Genomic DNA, 24,911 nt, shown 5'->3' on the forward strand with positions numbered 1-24,911 from the left:
GCTTACGCGAGTCGACCAGACGACGTCCTGCTGCTGCTGTCCCGCTCTCGAAAGCTTTCCCTCGTCGAAAGCTCACCAACACAGTGAAAAAACCCCGCTTCCGTGAACAACTTTCCAGCAATGACTGAGACAGCGACCGTTTTCCCCTCGCGACATCCTGGAAGCATTTCCCCATTTCCCACCAAGCGACAGAGAGGGACGGCGCGAAAAGCTCGGCTGGAAAAAACTGCGCAAAGCTCTCGCTCTCGGGGAAAGCTCGCGGCTCTAGCTTCGTCACCAATACACGCAAAATGTGGCAAAATGTGAGAGCGAACGAAATCGATCCGGTTTTGCGTGTATAAATTCCAGCGGATTCGCGGTCGAGCAACGAAGGATTGTTTTGGCCGTCGTCGGCGAGACCATGTGACTCACGGGGAATGGAAAAGAAAAGACGGGATTTTCCTTCGTTTGATGGGGGAGTGTGGAAGGCGAGGGTTGGGGGGAATGTCAAAAATATGGAACATTTAGAGCTTATCTAGATAAAATGGTATAAGTCTGAGAGGATATGAAAAAGGGTAAGCAAAGAAGAGTGTTTAATTCAGACGTTGAATAAAGCAAGCAGCAAACCCAAAATAAAATTAATCGTTATGCTTGCTCTGGAAAGCTATTGGATTAATTTACAGTTTAGTCAAACGCATTTACGGTAAATAAATCTACGGACGAATTTCTTCTTTAAACTGTACCTTCATTGTTTTGTTATTGTTATTCTTTTTTATCTTTTGAATTATTTTTAGGTGGTATCAACTTCCAGGTTTGTAAATTCTTGTAAACTTAAGCTCAATTCACCATTTTGCTTTTAAATAATAGAATTGCAAATCATATCAACTTTTCCGCCTTCATCCTTCTCAGAATTATCGAAAAATCAAGGGACAAAAAATACCAAACATAACCATGTTTGCTAGAAAAACAAGAATAAAACCGTTTGAAAAACATTCTGTAACGCTTATTTTTGAATTATTTATCAAATAGATCAGTTTCAGAAACATTGAAAATCTGAATTTCAGGGTCGTAGATCGTAAATAGAATAAAACACAGTTAAACCTCGCATAGTAAGCAGGGGTTACGATTTGTGTATCATCGATTACTTTAAAACGACATAATATTTTTGCAATGTTTTTGAAGCTCATTATAAATTGGAACAAGACGACCAAATTGCTTCAAAAAAAACTTCAAAAATATTGTATCGTGTTTGACAAACGCCTGCGCACTATGCGCGGTTTAACTGTATGTATGAATTCAATGAACCTTTTGAGCTAGCTAGTTTTCTACAAAATCGCCTTTTTTGGGACACACTAAAATTTTGATCATTTTGATAAGTTGATTTCAACATTTTAAGAATTTCTTATGCCAAAAAGTGTCAATAGTCCAGAGAAGGTTTTGAGCTTGAATGTACTTTTTGAAAATAAAATAATCCAGAAAGGTGATTTTTCATTGATCTAATCTAATCTAATCTAATCTAATCAGACCCTAGCGCAGCCAATCTTTCGAAGGGATCCTGGAGAATGCCTTAGGTTAGATGACGCCTAGCACTCTTCTTGTCATTTATTAACATTTGTAGTGCGCCATTGCATTAGAATGCATTGAAACATCACAAGTGTTAAAGCGGCCAGGCCTACTGCGTAAAGCCGTATCGAAGAGATGACTCGTAAATGGGTTGAGTTTGAGCACTGAGTGTTCGAACAACAACACAATTCTGAATCGACAGGGGAGGAAGAAGCGTGGGGACACACCACCATACGCTCCGAGATTTGGTTGTATTCGTTGGGAGCACTATGCTAAGAAGGTTTGGTACTCCGGGACCCTCTGGGATGGGACATTGTATTTCCACGAATGCCCTGGACACTATTTGCCGTGGTTATAGCGCCACAACTTGCTCTCTGTAAAAGTATTCCTAATTCCATTCCAAGCTAACCAAGTCGTCATGGCCTAGTGGTTAGCATTTTTGCTTACCAACCCAAAGGACGAGGGATCGAACCCCGCCTCGTGCGATTGGTTTTACATTCATATTCATTAATTCAAATTTCTGTGTTCTTTCGTTAGGAGCAGATGGGAATCGAACCCAGAACCATTCGCTTACAAACGAACACCGTAACCAGTCAGCCACGGACGCTCCTCAAGAAAGGTGATTTTTCATAGAGAACAAAATTTACATTTTAAAATTACGTGTTGTTTGTAACTTTACAAACAAAACATTTTTATGCAAAATTTGCTGAATCTTCAGAATAAAATACTTTCTATGTTCTGTTGGTTGGTTCAGTTTTAAGGGTTAAAACTTTGACAAACTTTTAAAACTATATTACAACTCCCATCAAATGACAAGCTTCTTGATTTTTCACAGTTGAGTAACGAGAAATTACAGCGAGTTTCAATCTATAATTTCTACTCTTTTGTTAAATAAAGTTTGTTTTAGAACTTCGGCTGTCCCCTTTTACATAAAAGTTCATTTGATTCAAAATTTGTATCCCCTCATGGTTTTGAACCAGATCGAGAAAAAGAAAAAAAATGATAAAAGAAATAGTGCACAGTAGTACAATACTAGATTATGCAACAAGTTGAAAAAAAGAGGATTTTGTCAGCATGAGTCGTACATTTATCCAACGAGGTTCACCGAGTTGGATAAATACGAAGAGTGCGGAAAAAATCCAGTTTTGCAACGAGTTCCATATAACATTTTTTGCAATTCCAAAAAACACACAATGAGTGAAATTTTATGTCAAATTGTCATGTATTTTGTCAATAAATCGTTTAAATAAAAAAAAAATTTGAAAAGTGTTACTTTTCGTAACAAGTGCTGAAAAGTTCAACTTTTCAGCATCATTTGAGTGCTGAAAAGTAGAATTTTTCAGCATTTATTTTGAAAAGTGTTGCTATTCGAACCTGTTATTTTTGGTACAGAAAAGTAGGCTATTTCGTCGTTCAAGAATGACAGGAAAAGTAAGTACCCAAGTAACATTTATTTTCAGGAGTTCTACAAGAGCTCTTCAAGATAGATACAACATAGCAGTTTGGACCAGAGAAAAGTGCCAAGGCACTCAAATCACTCAGAAGATCTCAAGGACTCGGGAGCATAGTATATTTTCTCTTCTTAACGAGCAACAAGTATTGAAATCGTAGAATTAAAATAAGCACACATTTGAACAGTTTATTTTCAATTATTCAGCAAATTGGGCATCTGCATAGATCAAGAAGCATTGTAGGTCATAGTGGTGTGTTTGGCGTAAAAGGAAAGCACATTAATAGGATGTTACTTGGCCTACGTAGCATTTCTCGGGTTAGATTGCAATTGATCCTAAGCGGCTTTTGTAAAAAAAAACATTATCACAAATTATTTAGATCGTTCATTAAGTGTTCACTTAAAGCTCTGTGTGTGTGTGTGTGTGTGTGGTCCAATCCAATACCCGCTAACCGGTAGCGAAATTATGGGAAAGTATAGTTTGTATCAGACTTTGTATATGCCGAATGCTGATACAGCTTATCTCAGTCCCGGGTATTAGGTGGTGATAGCCCTCGCGCTGCTTCCAACGACCCGTTTCAGAATGACAGAGCTCCTTGCGGTCCAATTCCGAGGTCGCTGGGCATTGTTCGGCCCCGCCTAAACATAGAAGCAAGCATCTGAAGGAAACTCGATCTATATTTAGACTTCCAATCCCGTCAGGCAAATCAGGGATCAGCGCGTATTTAATATGAGAAGATAACATGTTTCAACACTACGGATCAAATTCACTACTTGAGTGTAAACCTTCTGATGGCCGACTGCTTAGCGTCCCAGACCACCAATCCAGAGGTATGAGTTCGAATCCCACCTGGTTCATTTTCGTTTTTTGTTCATATTCAAAGTTCAAATTCAGCATTCCAAATTTCAAAGGTACCGGCCGGGATTTGATCCCTGAACCTTCTGCTTGTGAGGCAGAAGCCGTAACCATTAAGCCACGGAGCCGGTTAAGTGCTCACTTAAAGCTCTCAACTAAAAAACAATGAAAATTCGATATGCTATAAAGCAAAAGGCAAATTAGTGCTGGATGAGGCTGTTAGGACCTTTTGTTAATTAGGTAATTCGAAATTTGTTCCAAACAACAGCTTCGATCTTGGGCCTAACGCGATGCCCAGATTTTACCCAGGATTTGGAAGTTTTCCGTGGCTGATGGGAACGAAAGGACGGCAATCGTACCGGCTGTTATTTTGCTTCTCAATTACTAGTGGCCACTAGTTTTACAAGCATTGACTGTATGTCAGCTCCCCGTGCAAAACCTTCATACTTAGGAAACTCGTGAGGTGGAGTCTTGTCGCAAAATGAACGATACACGCTTGTGGAATCGTTGACGGAACATCCAGGTTTAATAGGTTGTCATTAGAAGGTTTTGACGTCGATTCCGTCACTAGTTTTGCACAAGAAAACATTCCATTTTTTTGCAAAAAAAAAGTAAAACTCTAGCCAATTTATTGAACTTGGTATGTTTGTTTGGTTTGAAGTGTAAATCGTCTCATACGGTGAAAAACAATTGGAAAAACGGTGCCGTGCAATTGGCATTTTACGATTTTGTTAAACAAAGTCATGCACTTGCTTGAGCCTGCGTGAGCGGATTGCTCCGGAACTCAAAATTTGACAAGTAATGGAAGCCTCTCAGTGAGCTACGGCACTTCTCTTTAAGACTTCTCTAACTGTGAGGAAGCCTACTCAATTTGTGAGTGTGAGTGGTTTTCCGAACTCTGGTTTGGACCGTGGTAGGATAAAACTCTCTTCAAGTACTCTTCCAAACTCCTGAAGAAGTTTTGAAGAGAATTTTATCCTACCGCGGTCCAAACTGCTATGCTGTAGCTATCTTGAAGAGCTCTTGTAGAACTCCGAAAATAAATATCGTCTGCCTGTGTGGATCAATCGGACCGCGCGCTGGTCCCGAGGCGGACGCAAAAAATTCTAAGTGTAAAACATAGGTATTCGGTGCCCTCTCCCCGTGCCATACCTTCACACTTAGGAGACCCGGGAGGCGGAGTCTTTTCGCAAAAAGAACGATACACACCTGTGGATCCGTTGACGAAACCGCAAGATTTAAGAGGGCCACATTATAAGGTGTTACGTCGATTCCGTTTTTGTAGAACTCCTGGAAAAAAATGTTTTTTGGGTAGTTTCACGACGGAATTGCAAAAACATAATTTTTGAAACTGAGCTACTGATTGAAAATTGACTGTAAAAATTCGTGTATCAGTATCGTTAAGATACCTTTCTTTAAAAAATTACTACTTCGACATGACTTAACATGTTTGAGAAGTTTACATTGTACCAATAATCCTACCCAACCAACAATCACACTTAATGTTTTTAAAGTCAAGTTTACGCTAAACAATGTTATAATTTCCCTCCCCGCCATCACCAATGCATTTACGCCTTAATCTGCAATCAGTGACAGCCCCCAAAAAAATGCAAAACTTTGCGCTGTGTCACTGCAATTGCAGCTGGTTATCTTCTCACTTTCCATTACCACTGCTGACTGATGCAATTTCGGTTTCCTCCTACCCCCATCACTGCCCACCATTGAAAAAACGGCTAATATCCACTTTTGGCAAAAACGAGATATTAGCACCAGGTGGTAGAGGACGTTCCAACGCATCTTCTGGAACTTGAATTTTACTGAAATAGTGTCTAGACTTGGCTGCCGATGCGAAAAACCAAACGGCTAATATGCCACTCTTATGGGAAATTACCTTGACGGAGATTTTGTGTCAAACACTAAAACGCGTTTTTCTCGGAATACTTGATTTGGCATAATAGCCGAATTTTCAATTATGGGCAGATCAGGCAGCCACCCAAGTTGCTTGAAAATTCGATTGTCAACTCAATGGACACTGGAATTTGCACCTTTTTTTATTGGTCTTAATTATTTATCATAAATTCGAATTGTTTCTTGATTCGATTCTGATACTTTTTAAAACAAAATATTTTTTGTTTAAAATTTACTGAAATTTATAAAATAGTGTAAAGGAGTTTTAATTCACTGTCCGCAGGACTTCGCGAGCGGTGCTACAATCAGATCAAAACCAACAAAGTGGTAAATGAGATCAGAGCATGGCGATGATACTTACTTTTTTTCCACAGCGCTATCTGTCCACCGCCCGGATGGCGGACCCGGCCAAAGCTTACCGGGGAACCAGGAAGGAACACGAAGTAGCCCTCCGGGGAAAACCGTCCCAGTCATCCCGAGCCAACCAGCCAACCAAGCCTGAGATGGACAGAATCGCTTTTTCCTCATCACTTCTCCTCGCAAGACTGACTAGTTAAGCTGCTGGTGGGAAAAAGATAATGCTCTCTCTCTCTCTCTCTATCTCCTGTACTAGCGAAGAGCTTTAGTAGGAGGTACTATTTTGCCCGAGCTGAGATGGTTGTCACCGTTGGTTAAACTGTCTCACAATTATCTAAATAAATAATCCGTGAAATTGCGAGTGCCGTTGCACTTTAGAGTGGCGTGTGACACCTCGTCTTTTTTTCTCCTTGCAATGAAGTGATGAACAGTGATGGAATCATTTTCAGCAGATGTATCGAAAAGTAATACTTTTCGTTACTGCTTTGAACCTTGACACTTATCTTCACGTCAAATAACTTTCAAGAGGTGAAAGAAACGTTTCACTAAAAAAAACAATATTTGTACTTTTTTATCTTTTGAAAATTTCGAAATTCTACTATCTTTTAAACTTTTTGATCTTTGTGAACTGTTGATAAACGTCTCCTATGATTTCTATTCATTATTTTTAGGGCAAGTTGAACAAATATTAAACTTGATAAAATAAATCTTTATCAGAAGTACTTCAGTAAATATGTAAATACATGTTTTTTGGAGTTGAGCTTGAAATCTGGTTTATAGTCTTACTATTTTAATGTTTTATTTTGTCACACCTTATTTTGCCATATTCCAGAACTGTTTGCCTTTTATACAGAAAAAAAATCCTAGCTGAAATTAATAGCTCTCCCTGCGAACCACAGCGGCACCTGATACCCAGCTTACATGAATTTTTAACTATTGCAGCTGTCTGTGGCAGACGCTTTTTCTAGGGTTTGAAGGAGGATATCTCTCGTATTTTGCGGGAATAGAATCGGGGTTTACTACATGGATCTGTGCTCAACTTTCTGAACAGATAGTTTTCCTACGGAAATTTTATTGTATGCTGTCCCCACCCGAGCAGGGGTAAATAACACGGGAATACCAAATTTTGGTATTACTTGGGCAAATAACAGCGACCAAAATGTGCCCTTGGTTGCCCAGTAATAGATGGTAAAATACCATGAAATCATACCAACATCTTGTATGTGTAAGGGCACAACAATACCAAACCATGTTATTCCAAGGGTAAAATAAAACCTCAAAATAAAACCATTTCAATACCAAGTTGAGGTCTTCTGGATTTTTGAACATTGCTTGAATACCAAAACTTGGTATTGCCATGGTTTTATTTTTAGGTATTCCCGCGCCCTTGGAAAATCATATTTTGGTATTTCTGTGGTCTTTCACATACATGATTTTGGTATGATTTCATGGTATTTTACCATCTATTACTGGGCAACCAAGAGCACATTATGGTCGCTGGTATTTGAACAAGTAATACCAAAATTTGGTATTTTCATACCATTTTTAGTGCAGCAGTTGCAGTTAGTGAAAAAACGGAAATTATTCATATGCAACAGCCAAATCTACTCACCTGATGATTCCATGTTGTTATTAGTGATATTCTTCACCACACCGAATGCATTTGTCATTGATGAACGGCCTGTGCTTGAAGTTCTTGAAGCTTCTGAAAAATAACAAGATTGAAAAATAAGTATTACTAAAATGAAACTGAATTAAAATTCACCAAAAATCATTAATCTGTCGATTGACTCGTTTTTTCAAAGTATTTGGTTATCTCGACTTAGAGATATTTCAACGTTTTTGAAAAATATATTAGTGGGTATATCACACTAATTTTTAAAATCATCTTTAACATTTTTGGGTTTCAAGTCATTTTAGCGCAAAATTAATAAACTCGTAAATTTTTTTTAACAAATTTCCCATAGTTTCAGAGAAAATTGATGAAACCTTTCAATAATCAAATAATACCAAAATGTGCCATCCTGACTTAGAAAATTTTCCACAATTTCAAGTCATTTCTATAGGGGGTATATCAAAAATGTTTAAAATAAAGTTTGGAATTTCCGGTTTTGAATGAAAGCATTCGCTTTGAGACATCATTATAGCGCAAAATTAATTATTTTGTCAAAATTGGTCAAAATTTTCCCATAGTTTCAGAGGAATTTGATAAAACACTTTAATACCAAAATAATACCAAAATGTGCCATCCTGACTTAGAAAATTTTCCACAATTTCAAGTCATTTCTATAGGGGGTATATCAAAAATGTTTAAAATAAAGTTTGGAATTTCCGGTTTTGAATGAAAGCATTCGCTTTGAGACATGATTTTAGCGCAAAATTAATTATTTTGTCAAAACTGGTCAAAATTTTCCCATAGTTTCAGAGGAATTTGATAAAACACTTAAATACCAAAATAAAACCAAAATGTGCCATCCTGACTTAGAAAATTTTCCACAATTTCAAGTCATTTCTGTAGGGGGTATATCAAAAATGTTTAAAATCAAGTTTGAAATTTCCGGTTTTAAATGAAAGCATTCGCTTTGAGACATCATTATAGCGCAAAATTAATTATTTTGTCAAAATTGGTCAAAATTTTCCCATAGTTGCAGAGGAATTTGATAAAATACTGTAATACCAAAAGAAAACCAAAATGTGGTGTTCGATCATTGACATTTTCTGCAATTTTGCAATATCAAAACAATACCTTAAATTGGTATGAAACCACATTTTGCTCTTGCATAATCCTTAAGACAAATTTTAAAGGGTCCAGGAATACCAAAATTTGGTATTGATACCAGAGAAAGGTATTATTACGCATTTCCCTTGTTATTTACCCATGCTCGGGCAAGGGGCACTCGTTTTGTCCGTGGAAAATTCTGGGAGAATTTTTAAGGTGAATTAAAAATAAATTTAGCTAGCATCCTTTTGAGAAATACCATAAACTGCTTATGTTAAAAAAATCTTCAATAAATCACTTCATCCTAACGTTATTTTTTCCAGTAAAGTATAAGAAATGACTGTTTGCAAAGAATTTGTTTGATTTGGGTACATAAATTATACAAAAGAAAAAAATCACAGCGCAAGTCATCACAGGAATAAAGAAAAGCATTTTACTTCCTAGTATGTGTTGCAACTACGCTCAATTAGTGCCCTTTTGAGAATCTATGACTTTGAGAAAAATATTTACTTTTCAACTTTTACCCTGCAACTCAGATGCGAGAAAGCAAAGCAAAGTAACACCCTCGTCTGAAATGGAAATTAACGGAAAACACTCGATACGATTTTTATTGCTATTTTTATATTGTAATCATTAAATACGCTACTTTCCATCATTTAAATTCATGTGGGTCAATTTCAACCAATTTTTGAAAAAAAATAAAATAATGAAGTTGACAGAGTGTGTAAACTTCATTTAGAGTGTACAACTCGTTCACAACAAGAGAAGTTCGATAAGTTTGATTAATGAATCTGATTAATGGAATGTGTGCTCAATCTGATTGATGGCAAGCTTTTCAGAAGTGCATTTCAGAACCAAAAAAACTTCTTCCAGCACAAAATGCTGTTCGATTTTCCAGATTTTTCCCAGCTACATCTCGTGTTCCCCTTTCGAAGCAAGCTAAATTTCAAAACACTCGACAATGCTATCGGTCAATTGTGTGTCCAAAACTTTGCTTCAAACTGCACCACTTGCCGGGGCGATCAGGTGCAATTGCACAAACCCAGCTGTCAGCGATAAATTAGATACTGATTGAACCAAAACACACGCGGCCCAGCATCGTTTGTCTGGTTTAGGGATGAAAGTCTAACCGACGAATCCTGCTGCGTACGGGAAAACTCAAACCCCCCGCAAAATAACCACCGACGTGACAACTTCAAGCTTGCTGTTATAGGGTGGATCTAGCTAAATTATCTAGGGAAACTACATTTCAAATTCAAATGGTAAATCAGTCGTAGAAAATCGTTTAAAACAAAATTCAAATTCAAAACTTATATCGGAAAATTTCTTGATCACCCTGATTAGCTCACATGACCACAATTCAACCGGCAATCTACAACCGAAATGTATCCGTTTGCAAACCGCCCCGTCGAATCGTGGTTTGGAAACAGCTGATGATGCAATGAAATGTGGAAGCTGTCTTTTTCGATGGCACAGATCTCGCCACTATCAGCACTTAGTCACTGCGCTGCTCACCGATGATTAGACCAATGAAAGGTTTAAGAAAATTGAAATGCTAATTGTTTTCCAATAAATTGAAATGAAATTTTTTATTTTTTTATTTTTTATCGTAAAGTTGTGTTAAAATAAAACCAAACCATCCACTTTAACGACCCTTTGGGTCATTTGTGATCTCTATTGCTCTCTCTAGAAGTCCAAAGGTTTGAATAGGGACGTGGTGTTACATCGTGCTGCCACCTGTTTTGGCGTCCTATCTCGCCCAGCAAAATGAAGTCGATGAAGTAGGCGGTTTCGATGGAGAAAAAGTGAAAAACGTGGTCTAAAAATAGCGACGCCATCCCCCTATGGGGAGAGCACCCAAACCTCTTTTTACTCAAAGGAACCTTCCACCACAGGATTCGAACTGACGACCTTTGGATTGCGGGTCCATCCGTCGCCAGCGATTCCACCAGAGCAGGCTTGGTTTGGTGTGTTGTTTGTACTTATAAGGGGAGATGACTCCAACACATGGAATGACTTAACAGCCTAACAACAACTAAGGCCGAGACCGACGTTTTACTTCCCCATCCGATGGAAGGCTGGAGAATCAAGCTTGACAATAGCGTTTAGATCCATCACAATATAGGATTCAAACAACGTACACAGAAAAAAATATGTAAATTTCCATGTAATGTAAACTATGTTTTAAATGTAAACATTGAATATGTAAATTTCAAATTACATGTAAAATGCTAAATCTGATGTAAACCGCGATAATGTAAAAACTGTTTGCATGTAAAAGATAAATCTCATGTAAACATATCTGTTTTTGCCATTTATCGTTAATTCTGAAACATGTAAATCTCAAATTAAATGTAAAAATCATTCAATGTAAATACGAAACATATGTATTTTTGCATTGCAACTGCTGAATGACAGCTTTTCAAAACAAAACAGTTCTAAAGTGTTGTTGTTTGGATGCGGTCGTTCAAGGTTCATTCCTTTTGTCTTGTTTATGTTTTTCATTGGCTGGGAGCAAATTGAAACCGGTGTTCCGGTCTCAACTACAGGTGAGAGAAAATCATCAGATTTACAAATTTATCCAGCGGTGGACGGATGTTGTCATGTCAAAGGTGACTTACTCCGTCTTTCAATGATTAGAGAGGAAATCAGTATGCCGTCAGCAGAACTTTTCTGCAAATGCTAAGGTAACTTTACAATAGGATGTAACCTTGGGCATTTTCAAGCAAGGTTACGTCCTTTTGAACAATTTCCTGATTATGAATGAATCCTTACATTTTTGTTTGTTTTGTCTATTAATAAACAGCAAAATCGCTCACCTTCTGCAAGCGCATTCCAGCTTGTCAGCTTTCGATTTTGGCCTGTTCGACTTCAGCTGGTATACCAGCTGGCCAGCTAAGAGCACACAATCCCCAAGTCGGATGTGCGGAACCGATCTCGAAGATTGCAGGCGTGCACGTCCTGCTTGATAACCATATTGCTCAACAACTTGACGAACAGTGATTACTCCGCGTCGGACAGGGGCAGCTTGAGGATGCGCTCGCAGGACCGGTTGAGAAAGAGTTCTTCGGTTTTTTTTTTTTTCAAATGTTGCTGCTAGTAAACCACCACTTTAATATGACCCACTGCTAGTAGGAGCGGCCTTGAGCACACATTTGGCACTGTTCCGTCGTCGGTTCCGTTGTGGTTGCAGCGGTAGTTGCTCAAATGACACCTTTGCAGAGAGGGCCTTACACACTTTTCCCCAAGTTCTCCTAACTCAATCAGGCAGGTGCTCTCCGAAACGGGAGCGGTTCCTCGCATTCCAGATCTCTTCTTTCTGAGCTTGCTTTTTGACCCTCCACTAAACATCCAAAACTACCAGTTGCCCGGAGATGGTCGAGTAACGGCGGATTTGATTTGATCCAGATCACCGAAAGGATGGATTTTTGCATCCACCGGATGTTGTTGGGCCGTAGTTCTTGAGCGGAGTTCTAGGTTCAACCTAAGGAGGCATTAGTACAGTAATTTTTAGAAGAAATTTTATATATTTAAGAAATTTTACCACAAACTTTATATTTTTCCGATTTTTCCCCTTGTTTGACATTTTAAACTTTGTTTATTTATTTTGATTTCGTTTCGTCGAGGATTTGCTCGAGGGTGCAACATTATCGACGAACAAGTTTTGCTGCATGGGAAAAGGGGCTGGAGCGCAAACCCAGTCACGACGTACTAGCAGGATTCTAGAAAAGTTCGTACAGAGCAGGATTTTCTTACAGCATTCTAGCAGAAATGTTCCACCTTTCTAGCAGGATGCTGGCAGTACCAGCCCTGCTAGATTATTTCGTGACTGGGAACTCAGTTGCAAATCAGGGCAACCTAATTGAGCGTGCGCAACCCTATTCCTCGTTCGGGAGAATACGTTAGTTTAATCAAAACAAATAAAACAGTTTCTGAGGATGGTTCAGTTCAGATTAAAAGGTGAGTGAGTATAAATAATTTACTTTTTAGGATCTCTAATTGATTTTGATTTTCTGTATTGTTCGAGATGCAGGGAGACTGCATAGTTGGAGAATGTAGAGATGCCAATAGGATGTTAGAGCCGTTTTCGGCCGTCGTGCATGGATGTAACTGGACGAAGTAACGTTTCCTGCTGCTGTTTCCGGAATGGTTGTTGCTGCTATCCCGCCGATTATCCAGACTACAGGCGGCGGAATTTTAGTACGAATCTATCAGTATTTGCTGGGGAGCAAATTTTTAACAGTGCGCGAGGGTCGTAGAAGGTCAACAGCTGGCCGTCAATTATAAGCCCATGGTAAGTGGTCAATCTGATGCAAAATATTTTTTTAGTACTACAAGTGAGCTGGCCATTTCAAACAAAACAATAGACAAATCCAGCGAAAGCTCAACGCTGCTTTTTGATGGTGAGAGATTTGACAGCTCCCATACTAAATGTCTCGATTTTCATACTTTTTGTTAATTATCTTTTAAAATAAAATACTTAACATATGAAAACTATATATTTTTGGTGCCCAAAATTCCTGCTGAATCGAATGGTGTACTTATCTTGATTGCAAATTTTTTGAGCAGTTTTCATTTTAATAATATTCTAGACACATTTTGTGCACCTAATCAATCAATACTTTTATCATAAATAATCATTTTATTGCTTAAAATTGAGTTTTCCTGAGCTCCCATATTCAAATACATGGAAGCTGTCATTTCTAACACCATGGGCCACCTAGCGGCCATTTCAAACTGGATTCATCTATTCAAAAGAGACGTAGTGGGTTTGAAAATAAAGAGTGTACCCTGGTAACGCTACAGAATCTTCAAATCTGACAAAAAAGGTAAACACAGTTTGTTTACAAACTCGTTACGGCCCTTTGGATTGTTTTGCTTGAAGTAGTGATCTTTGTATGCAGCTGTGTTTGGATAAGCTTTTTTATGTTTAAAATCATTTTTTTCGATTCTGTAGGATGAATTCTTGGAGCCGGCTCATCGGACGGCGTACTGAGCCTACAAAGCCAGAATGACACACGCCGAGGAATAAGGCTGAAGAAGAGGGTCACGTTGACTCTCTTGCTTAATTCGTCATCACTCAGGTGGAGCTGTAGTCCTAAGAGCGACTGTTCCATCGAAATCTCCTGAGGCCACGTCCCCTGCGACACCTTTTCGAAGATGGGCCACGTTCGCTTCCAGACGCTGGACAACAAGAATACATACGGAGATTTCCTCAAGAAGGACCACATCATCTACATGAGCAAGAATCTGAGTCAGCCGGAGTAGGACCAGGTGGACAAGGTTCGCGTAGCGGACGAAAAGTGTAAGCAGGGACTGATCAACTGCAGAGTACGTACGAGCAGCAGATGTTGGACGGATAACAGGACGTAAGTAAGCTTTGAAATACCGTAAGCAAGAGTGACATTTGGTCTGGGGGTGAGATTGGGTCAAACATATTAATGTAAATTTGTACGGCCCAATCTCACCCCCAGACTGAATATCCTCCCGTTTGGGACGGTTAAACTATTTTGCAGTGTGAACATCACCTCTGGGATTCTTAATTCATCGGGTGAAATTAACGATTGTAAAATGACCGATTTAGCAATTGCTCCATTGAGTCTAGAATTCAAAAATTACAACGAATTCTAGATTCAACGGAGCAAAAAAAAATTTTGTGGTCGTGTAGGTTTACATTAGATTCATTGGAAATTTACACGATTTCACAAGGTTTTCAATTCGAGCATGTACAATGAAAGTCATGTAAATTTCCAATGAAGTTGATGTATATATACATCATTTATCATGATACCTTTTGGTACATGATAAATGATGTAAATTTACAGAAATATTTTTTTCTGTGTACGTACTCACCATAACAAAACGTCAATCTTTTGTTTGATGAATGGATGAAATCGTCGCTGTCGTGCTAACTTGTCGCACGTGCATTATAGGGCAAATTGAGTTATGAATGCAGCTCACAATGCCTCACCTTTTGACCTTCATAGATTCCCAAAATTCGATTTCAATCCTGAGATATTTAATTAAAACCCAAAAACTCCGTGCAATGTTGTCGTTCTTCATATGAAAGAAGTTTCAATCTTGTCGTGCTAACTTGACACACTCTGAAAATTGATGTAAGTGCGACAACTGGCCAAAGGGGTCAGTACGCGTTTGACACATGCCCGACTACCGTAAACATGTGTTATTATAACTTGGGACCTCGGCAATCAAATTCAACCAAACTTTGGAAAAATGTATTGTTTACATTTTTTGTACTTATTTTTATTAGGTCCTTTTAGGTGCTGTGACCAGGTTGGGACCGAGGATCAGTAAAACAATATATAATAACAAAAAAAAAAACAGCTCCTTAAACTCCATACTTGGAGATCATGTAACTGACCAGGGTTACTTGGTTCAAGCGGGGGACCCTCACAGTTGTTGCACCTCCCCTTGAGGTGTCAGTTTCTGGTCTCATGGCCCAGCTGCAAGCAGTTCCTGCACTGGGTCACGTTCGGCCGCTTGTTCCGGTAGGCCTCCCACCGGATGATAGTGCTTGCTACAACATTCACTGCAGAGAGCTTTTTCAGATTGGTGTATCCCTTGGGGAAGACCACAATGTACGGAGTTTCGTCCACGGTGGACTTTTCCTTCCGCTTGATGACATGCACCTCCAGCGCGTCCAGCTTGAGATCCCTCCTTAGCAGGTACTTGACCTCATCCGGTTGCAGTTGATCAGGTAAACCACGAACAACGACCCGGTGAAATCGTTCGCTCCGCCGTTCGTGAGTGTAGAATTCCACTTTCTTCTTCTTGAGGAGCTCTTGCAACTTGTCAAAATCTTTGACAAGAAGCAGGTCACCTTGGTTCCAAATCGGGTTAGTTTGTTAATCGGGTTGAAACCAAATTTACAACTTTCCACTATTGCCACGAGCTTGTAAAAACCCGTGGTGCTCTTCACCACCACAGGTGGTTGCTTTTGTTTACCTGCCGACTGGCCGGGTGGTGAAACCGCCGGGGCGTCTCCTCCTCCTGCTGGGCTGGCATTGTTGTTGTTTTCGTTTTCCGCTAGCGGGCTGAACTTGTTGTTATTGAGCACATTTTGCTCCACTTTTCCTTCTCCGACGACAGCTCCGGTGATCTCAGGGGTCTTCCTCCGCTTCCGATTTCCGGGGATGAGTTGGAAATCATCCGTCTCGGAGGTCTCTTCCACCTTCATCCGTCAAACAACTCGAGGCACGATGCCTTTAGCGCGCACGTCACACATGTCTACTCTGTCGGAGCTGTCAGAGCCAAGTGTATTGTTTACATTGCATGCTCTTGTTTTTGTTTATTCAAGGTCAAATATTAAAATGTGTTTTTCTTAGAACGTCAAGAAGCGACAAACGACAAAATAGCACAACAGCATCGAAATAGTAGTATTTCACGCTATGATACAATGCACGAATCATTTTAGCAGATTTTTTTCAGTTGAGTTAATCAAAATGTGCGCTTTGTGATTCGGAAAGTTATCCTCGAAAAGTGCGTAGGCTTTATGCTGAATGTTTCATTGAAATATTTTTTTTTCATACTTATGAAGAATCATTGAAAGCTTTTGATTTTCTTCGTCAAACATTTCATTTTATCAGCATAATTTGACAAACACTCGATATCTCCCCTCTACCTTCTTACCTGCTCCAACGTTATGCAATCGCTTCCCCTACCTCAAACTATGTAAGCTGCCTTCGAAACTACAACACGGCACGTGTCTGGCCTGGTAACGACCCCCGAGGCCTCACGTAAAGCAGCTTATCCCACTCCGCGTCCTGGCGGAGGCCACTTTGTACAGCCGCGGCAGCAGCACATTCGATCAGGGTATCGATTTGACATTATGCGCTGCCTAGCTATGCTGCAGGAAGAAAGACAGGTCCTGGTGATGGGGTGGTTCAGCACCAGTCGAATCTGTGTTGTAGTTCGGACGGGCGAGCGAGCGTTCAGTTTAGTTTGAGCTGACGAATCAGAATAAAAACTAAATTTCGATGCCGGGGAGCACGTCAACATTACTAACCGGCTTTATGACTTTGCGAGCGGGTTCTGATTTTATGCTTAAGGCTTCAATGTTGTACTGTTTATTGGGTAGAACAAATTGAAGTTGCAGTTTTTTGATTTTATTTTTATTTTGAAAACTATCAGTAGGGGTGAAGTCTTGCCTTTGGTGATATTGAAGATTTTAGAATTTAATTTGATGCAAAACCTTTTGTCCATCATTGAAGATATTTTTTTCTGTTTTAAGTAATGACTGCTCAGTAATGGAGTGGTGCTGAATGTGAGTGACGGCGCGTTGCAAAAGTGCTTCCATTATTTCTCTCACTAATAGCATCCCACGCCCCAATCAGCCAAACCGATGCTGCAGCATAATGGATTCCTTGCGCCAACCTCCGCCCCCCTTACACCATCTTGCCTCAATTAAATTCGATATTGGAGCTCAAGTGCAAAAAGTGAACAAGGACAAAAAAAGAAGAACCAAAAGACTGAATGACATACCACCGAAGACTGCTGCTACTGCTGCTGGGCGGGTTCATTATCTACCACTTACCCCTTATCAGACATCCCCTCACAAATCACCTTCCCTTTCTCCCCCCCCCCCCCTCATCATTCAATGCTTCTAAATTATCAGCTCTCAACCCACCGCTGCTGCCCGGCCAGCCATTGCTGCTTATTTTCTAAAACGGTCTTTTGTGATTTTGAGTCCTTTTCTTGGCTTTTCTTCGGCGAAAAAAAAGGACTTCCCCTCCAAGGTGGTGGCTTTGTTAATGACGTGCTCTTTTCTCCGGCTCTTCTCGGTTCGGGGTGTGAAAAAGATGAATATTTCTTGGGAAAGCCCCAACCCCTCCTGTTTTGACACGCTGAAAGTGTTTGGGGGAGTTTGAGAATTATTGGACAGTTTGTTACCTTTAGTTGTTCATAATCAAAAATTGTAGACCTGAAAATTGTGGTATTTTCAATTGCAAAATAAACCTCTAAAAGTCAAAATAATTCAGTTCTGATGAAATCGAATCATAAATGACAACACTGTGCAATGACTCCCATATTACCCTACCAAGTTTTTTTTTCCAAAATGCGTGAAAAAGAACCATTTGCCGACGTGAGGGTTGATGGCGATGGTTGGATCGACAGTTTAATTCCTATCAATGGCTTTTCTTTTCCACACTGCTGCTGATTGCTTCAATCTTGGTGAATGCTTGCTCGTCTTCAAGTGAGCAGCTTCTCAGAGGCGAGCGCTTATTGCGAACGCCACCACTAAAGAAGACACTTAATGACACGGAAACTAAAACTAAAAACAAAACTCAAAAAAATAACTGAAAAAGGAAAACAATTAAAAACACTGAACTAAAACTTCATTTTGGACACAAAGTACCGAAATACAAGGTAACACGAGCAGTTCTCTCAGATTTCGGTCATTCGATTTTTTTTGTATTTTTTAATCCGTCTGAAACTTTTTTGGTGCCTTCGGTATGCCCAAAGAAGCCATTTTGCATCATTAGTTTGTCCATATAATTTTCCATACAAATTTGGCAGCTGTCCAAACAAATATGATGTATGAAAATTCAAATATCTGTATCTTTTGACGGATTTTTTTGATCGATTTGGTGTCTTCGGCAAAGTTGTAGGTATGGATACGGACCACACTGAGAAAAAATGATACAAGGTAAAAAAAAAATGGTGATTTTTTTTCACTTTTTGTCACTAAAACTTAATTTGCAAAAAACACCACTGAGCAACTCTCTATGAAATCGGCCGATTTCGACCATTTTTATTTTTTGTATTTTTTTATTTGACTTTTTAAACTTTGTGCGGGCCTTCCCTATGACCAAATAAACTATTTTGTGTGATTGGTTCATCCATACAAGTTAAGAACGTTTGAGAAAAAAATAAGGTACACGGAAAAAAAATTGCAGATTTTTTTATCAATTTTTTTTCACTAAAACTCAATTTCCCAAAATACGTATTTTTTTATTTTCGAGATTTTTTGAATTGAATTTAAATAATATTTTAGAAAAAAATGCTTTTCTGGTTCTCAACAAAGTGTAGTAATTTAAAACGATATTTCCTTACTCTACATGAATAATAAATAAATGAAATGAAATGATATGTTTCAGGGGACAAAAATCCGCAACTTTTGAGCCATAGAGAAACGTGGTCAAAAAACCTGCCGCCGAGTTATGAATTTTTGAAAAAAACAGTGATTTTTGGAAAAAAAATCGAAGTTTCATGCAAAAACAAGTTTGACATTATTTTTTAATGCAAAATTGAATTTGCAATCGAAAAGTTCTTTACAGATTTTTGATAAAGGGCTCCGTTTTCAAGATAAAGCCACCGAAAGTTTGAATTTAGCGAAATATTTGCAGTTTTTCAATTTTTAAAAATAGTGACCATAAGTGACCATTTCTAAAAATATGTTTTTGAGAAGTTCAGAAAATTTGCTATAAAATTGTCTAAGAGACATTGAAGATTGGACCTCGGGTTGCTGAGATAGAGCCACTTTAAGAGAAAGAAACACGAAAATTGAAGTTTTCTTTATCTCGCCAAAATGACCCACCATTTTCTTATGACGATATCTCAGCAACTAATGATCCGATTATCAATGTTAAAGCATAAAACTTTCGTGAAATTTTCCGATCTTTTCGAAAAAAATATTTTGAAATTTTTTAAATCAAGCCTAACATTTTAAAAGGGCCAAACAATGAATATTACGCCCATTTAAATTGCATTACAAATATTTTTTTCGAAAAGATCGGAAAATTTCACGAATGTTTCATGTATTAACATTGAAAATCGGACCATTTATTGCTGAGATATCGTCATTAAAAAATGGTGGGCTGTTTGGGTGAGACTTAGAAAACTTCAATTTTCGTGTTTCTTTTTCTTTAAGCGGCTCTATCTCAGCAACCCGAGGTCCAATCTTCAATGTCTCTTAGACAATTTTAAAGCAAATTTTCTGAACTTTAAAAAAATATATTTTTAGAAATGGTTACTCATGGTCACCATTTTTAAAAATAGAAAAACTACAAATATTTCGCTAAAATCAATCTTTCGGTGGCTATATTTTGAAAACGGAGCCCTTTATCAAAAAATCTGTAAAGTACTTTTCGATTGCAATTTCAATTTTGCATTAAAAAATAATGTAAAACTTGTTTTTGCATGAAACTTCGATTTTTTTTCCAAATATCACTATTTTTAAGTCTGCGGCAAATTTTTTGACCATGTTTCTCTATGGCTCAAAAGTTGCGGATTTTTGTCCTTAAAACAAATCAAAAAATCTCGAAAATCAAAAATACGTATTTTGGGAAATCGAGTTTAAGTGAAAAAAAAGTTGATAAAAAAAATCTGCAATTTTTTTTCCGTGTAGCTATTTTTTCTCAAAAGTCCTCAACAATACCTGCAACATTGCCAAAGACACCAAATTGATCAGAAAATTCACTCAAAAGTTACAGCTGTTTGAATATTTACATACCATTTTTGTATGGACAGCAGCCAAAATTGTATGGATGAACCAATCACACAAAATAGTTTATTTGGTTATAGGGAAGGCCTCCACAAAGTTTGAGCCAAACCAAAAAATACAAATAAAATCCATTTCCGGTTTTGGTAGAGAATTGCTCAATTTTTATTTTTTTATTAATTTCTTGATCTGTTTTAGAGGACATCAAATGCCAACTTTTCAAAAATTTCCAGAATTGGCAAAAGATCTTTGACCGAGTTATGATTTTTTGAATCAACACAGATTTTTTCAAAAAATCGAAATATTGGTCGCAAAAATTATTCAACCTCATTTTTCGATGTAAAATCAAATTCGCATTTAAAAAGTACTCCAGTGAATTTTTGATAAAGTGCACCGTTTTCAAGTTATAGCCATTTTGAGGTATTTTTTTTGAAAAAAGTCGCAGTTTATCAATCTCACCCAAAATATCCATCATTTGATGACATTTTCAAATTTGAAAGTATCTTCATTTTTAATGAAAAAGAGCTTGCAAATAAAAGTTTTTAGTTTATTGAAATAGGAATATATCATCGCCGTCATGCTAACTTGTCGCACGTTCATTTCGGGCCAAATTGAGTTAAGAACGCCATTTTGGGTAGCTAACAATGCCTCACCGTTTGACCTTTACAGATCCCCAAAATTCGATTTCAATCCTGTGAAAAAAACTTGTTTTTCTCGGAACATCGAAATGGCGCGTGCACAACATAGCACAGCGACGTTGATATTATCTTTTTCAGCAGATAAAAAAACGTAATTTTGTTTGTTCGTTCTTTAATGTTGGCTTTAGTGCTAGAAAAAAGATTTTTACTCTAAAAAAATAATGTCCAGGGACAAAAACTTCAAAAAAAAAGAATTAATATTTGAAACGGCCTTACTTAACCTCAAAAGGCGATACATTCATTATCTTGGCTGAACAATTAAGTTGAATGAGATGTTGTTAATTACGGCTCTAAATCTCGAACTCAGGCCGACTGGTTGAGAGGCAACCACACTTACCCCTACACCAGGTTCCAGCTCCGAAGTTTTTTATATTTCTTCATAATTCTAAATCTGACATACCATCAAGTTAATTGCCTTTTTATTCAAAAACTAACTTAATCCACCTATGTGGTTGGAGCCTTCCTCACAACAATGGCTGTACACAAGTTTCATCTATTTTTTAGATCCGGCTTCCAAAAAGTACATCGATATCACTTAAGGGGCCATATCTCGAGACAGGGTTGCCAGATCTTCAATGTTTTAGACTCGTTGGAAAGGTCTTTTGATAACCTAACCAACGTTGGGTCGGGTAGTGGAGCCGGACATAGTTTACATACATTTAAGTGAGATCCGGCATCCAAAAAGTACATCAATATCACTTAAGTGGCCATATCTCGAGACAGGGTTGCCAGATGTTCAATGTTTTAGACTCGTTGGAAAGGTATTTTGATAACCTAACCAACAATGGGTCGGATGGTGGATCCGGACATAGTTTACATACATTTAAGTGAGATCCGGCTTCAAAAAAGTACATCAATATCACTTAAGTGGCCATATCTCGAGACAGGGTTGCCAGATCTTCAATGTTTTGGACTCGTTGGAAAGGTCTTTTGATAACCTAACCAACGATGGGTCGGATGGTGGACCCGGACATAGTTTACATACAGTTAAATGAGATCCAAATATATGTGAAAACACATTTTTATACATAACTTTTGAACTACTTATCGAAACTTCAATTTGTATAAAACTCGATCTATGGGACCCTAAACCAAGTCAAATGCAACAAGTTCGGGTCAAATCGGTTCAGCCAGTGCCGAGAAACATGAGCTAGTTTGTTGGTCACATACATACATACACACACACATACACACACACATACACACACACACATACACACACACATACACACAGACATTTGTTCAGTTTTCGATTCTGAGTCGATATGTATACATGAAGGTGGGTCTACGAAGTTTTTATACGAAATTCATTTTTAGAGCAGGATTATAGCCTTACCTCAGTGAGGAAGGCAAAACTGCAATTATGTATATCCAAAAATTGTTGATGCTGACAAACGTTTGGTAAAACTCTTCTCCACAAAAAGTTTTTTTCCAGTGCAACTAAAAGAAAAAAAATCCCATTACTCGTGGTTCACCGACTAAACAATATACCGATTATGACGGCCCAGATTGAATCGCGCCCGATCCTTTTGAGGAACGCCATTTTCCGCATTGTCTCGGAAAAATCCGTACCCTCTTTAGTTAAATGCAATTTGCAAAGACGATGTGATCTTGAAAAAAAAACAGCAAGAAAAAAAAATATCATGATAAATATTTATATTTTTGACAGGAAAAACGGTAACAATTCAAACATTAGCACACTTTTAATACTCTAAAGTGTCACCATGAAGTTGCATGCAAAGGACAAGCTACTATCCACCTTGAAGAGATGAATGCACAATGGTGTAAAGTCTCTATAATAAAACAAAAAAAAGGACAAGCTCAAATAATTCAGTTGGTCGGCGTCGAATCAAATTGGATCAATATCACCAGATATGTGGTCAGGGCTCCCAACAGCTGTCATGTGAAAAAAATAAAAGAGAAAGAAATAAGGAAAAACAAACATCATCAGTGAAAATTCCCAACCGTAAATTTAAACCCCACTCACTCCCGCCATCAGCTCCATATCCAGGTCAACGATTTCACAAACCCGATACGGTCGCTTCTGGTGGATAATTTGCCGGGAAAACAAACTCAACTGAAAAGGGGGGGATGTAGGAATGCAAACGTATGAATTACGGGCGTTGTTTTTAATGAGAGTACCGTCGGTGCGGGGTGAATGGGGACAGGATGGGATTCGACTTTCTAGTATTTCTCTGATGATGTCCCAATTAACCCCCCCTGACGGTGCTGGGGGAATGTTTGTTGTGTGCACTTCTCGGTTGAAGTCGGCGTCCTCGATGTGTGGTAGGTTCTGCAGCAGCATTCCCGTATGGTCCCTCTACAAGAGTGGGAGGGATGCATAACTTGCTTACTCAATTTATTTTTAATTTCAAAATTATTCCTTGTTATTTGAAACGTAGGAATTTACCTCGCTCTCCATCAGATAATTTGGGTACAAAATCAGCAAAAGTCGTCCCACCTGAAACAGCACCCAAAGTAGCCCAAAAGTCACGTACAGTCCAGTTTGAGCGGTAAACTCTTTGCCACGACTTTGCTGGTACACTTCCAAACAAGTCACGCAAGCCGCCGACAGTATCGACACGATGGACATCATGACCAGCACCCCGAACGGACCCTGCACTCGAAACGCGAGTCGATGCAACTGCTGGTGAAGCTGTCTCAACGGTGGAAACCTGCCGGCATAGCTGGCCAACTCGGACCGAAGTACGTCCCGAGCCATGGTCCGCAACTCCTCGTTGATGGCCTTGCACTTCCGGTGGGTAAACACGAGCACGTACGCGTACTGGAACAACGATAGCAGTTGAACCAGGCTTGGGCCGAAGGTTGCTCCAAGATTCCAGGCCAATTGAATCGGGTCTTGGTGGTAGAACCAATCAATTGTTATCACTGCAGCTAGGTAGATACCGGATGTCGCTAGTAACCAGTTGAATCGAGCCCATAACCAGCCGACATCATTACCTCCGGTGAGCAGTTTAGCTTCTTTGGACAAATCCATAATCCATTGCATCCTCTCCAAAATCAGTTCATAACTCGATCTCTTCCACTGGCAAACCGCGAAGATCAGCGCACAGTTGAACGTTCCCAGCAGCAGGTCCACGTGGTACAGAACGTACGTGAAGAAGGCCATCGGAGGTCCGGTCATTCGGTGGGTTCGTTTGTACCAAACGGATAAACAGGCGAATACTAGAAGAACACCCGCTAAAATAAGCTGAATGACTGCACCTGCGATGATCCGTAAACGGCCATAGGACGAGTTTGGGCTGAGGAATCGGATAGGGAATGGAGCAGCGCAGAGCATTTGGGAAATCGTTAGGACCGGACGAACCGAGCGGCTTAGAGTAACCATTTTGTTGTTATTGGGCTATTAACAAAAAGTTATTTATTTTGCTACGTTACAAAAATAAGACGAATTTGCAAACCATTTCTTTTAAACACATCGAACCACTTGAAATGAAGATCCAACATAAACTAAAACTCGTATCCAATAATATGATTCAACCGGATTCCATATCCGTTTTAATTATTGGTTGTCATTAAAAATAAAAGGTACAACAAAACACGTTTAGATAATTTCATACACATTGCACTTGAACAAGATATGGTTTTATCTGAAATGGAATGTTTTCTTGATAAGGCCGTTTCAAACATTTTTTGAAGTTTTTGTCCCTCGGCTCTGACCAAAAGCTAGGTGTCAACATTTGGACCAAAAAACTATTTTTAAATGCATTTTACACGCGCCCAGTTGCTTTCCAATCATTAGTTTTCAAAATATCGAGGTATCGAGTGAAAATTTTTTGTCGCAAAAAAAACTTTTCGCCGGACTGTACATTAGTATTTCATGAATTTTTTTTTTTTTTTTTTTTGAATTAAATATACTTTATTGAATCTTTCTTATAATAATTACATTTGGTTTACAT

General features: G+C 38.7%; 1 protein-coding gene across 1 annotated transcript; it reads right to left on the reverse strand.

Annotated features, from left to right (window-relative positions):
• Window positions 1-22,635: 22,635 nt before the first annotated feature.
• On the reverse strand, window positions 22,636-24,136 carry LOC6031534 (putative gustatory receptor 28b). The gene is made up of 4 exons (XM_038251143.1): window positions 23,402-24,136; window positions 23,246-23,311; window positions 22,979-23,068; window positions 22,636-22,887 (listed from the first exon to the last, which is right to left on the reverse strand). Exons 1-4 carry the CDS (start codon window positions 24,134-24,136, stop codon window positions 22,822-22,824), a joined length of 957 nt encoding a protein of 318 aa, XP_038107071.1. The 3' UTR covers window positions 22,636-22,821.
• Between the last annotated feature and the right edge of the window lie 775 nt (window positions 24,137-24,911).

This window comes from Culex quinquefasciatus, chromosome 1 (assembly GCF_015732765.1).
Source record: "Culex quinquefasciatus strain JHB chromosome 1, VPISU_Cqui_1.0_pri_paternal, whole genome shotgun sequence".
NCBI classification, from domain to species: domain Eukaryota; kingdom Metazoa; phylum Arthropoda; class Insecta; order Diptera; family Culicidae; genus Culex; species Culex quinquefasciatus.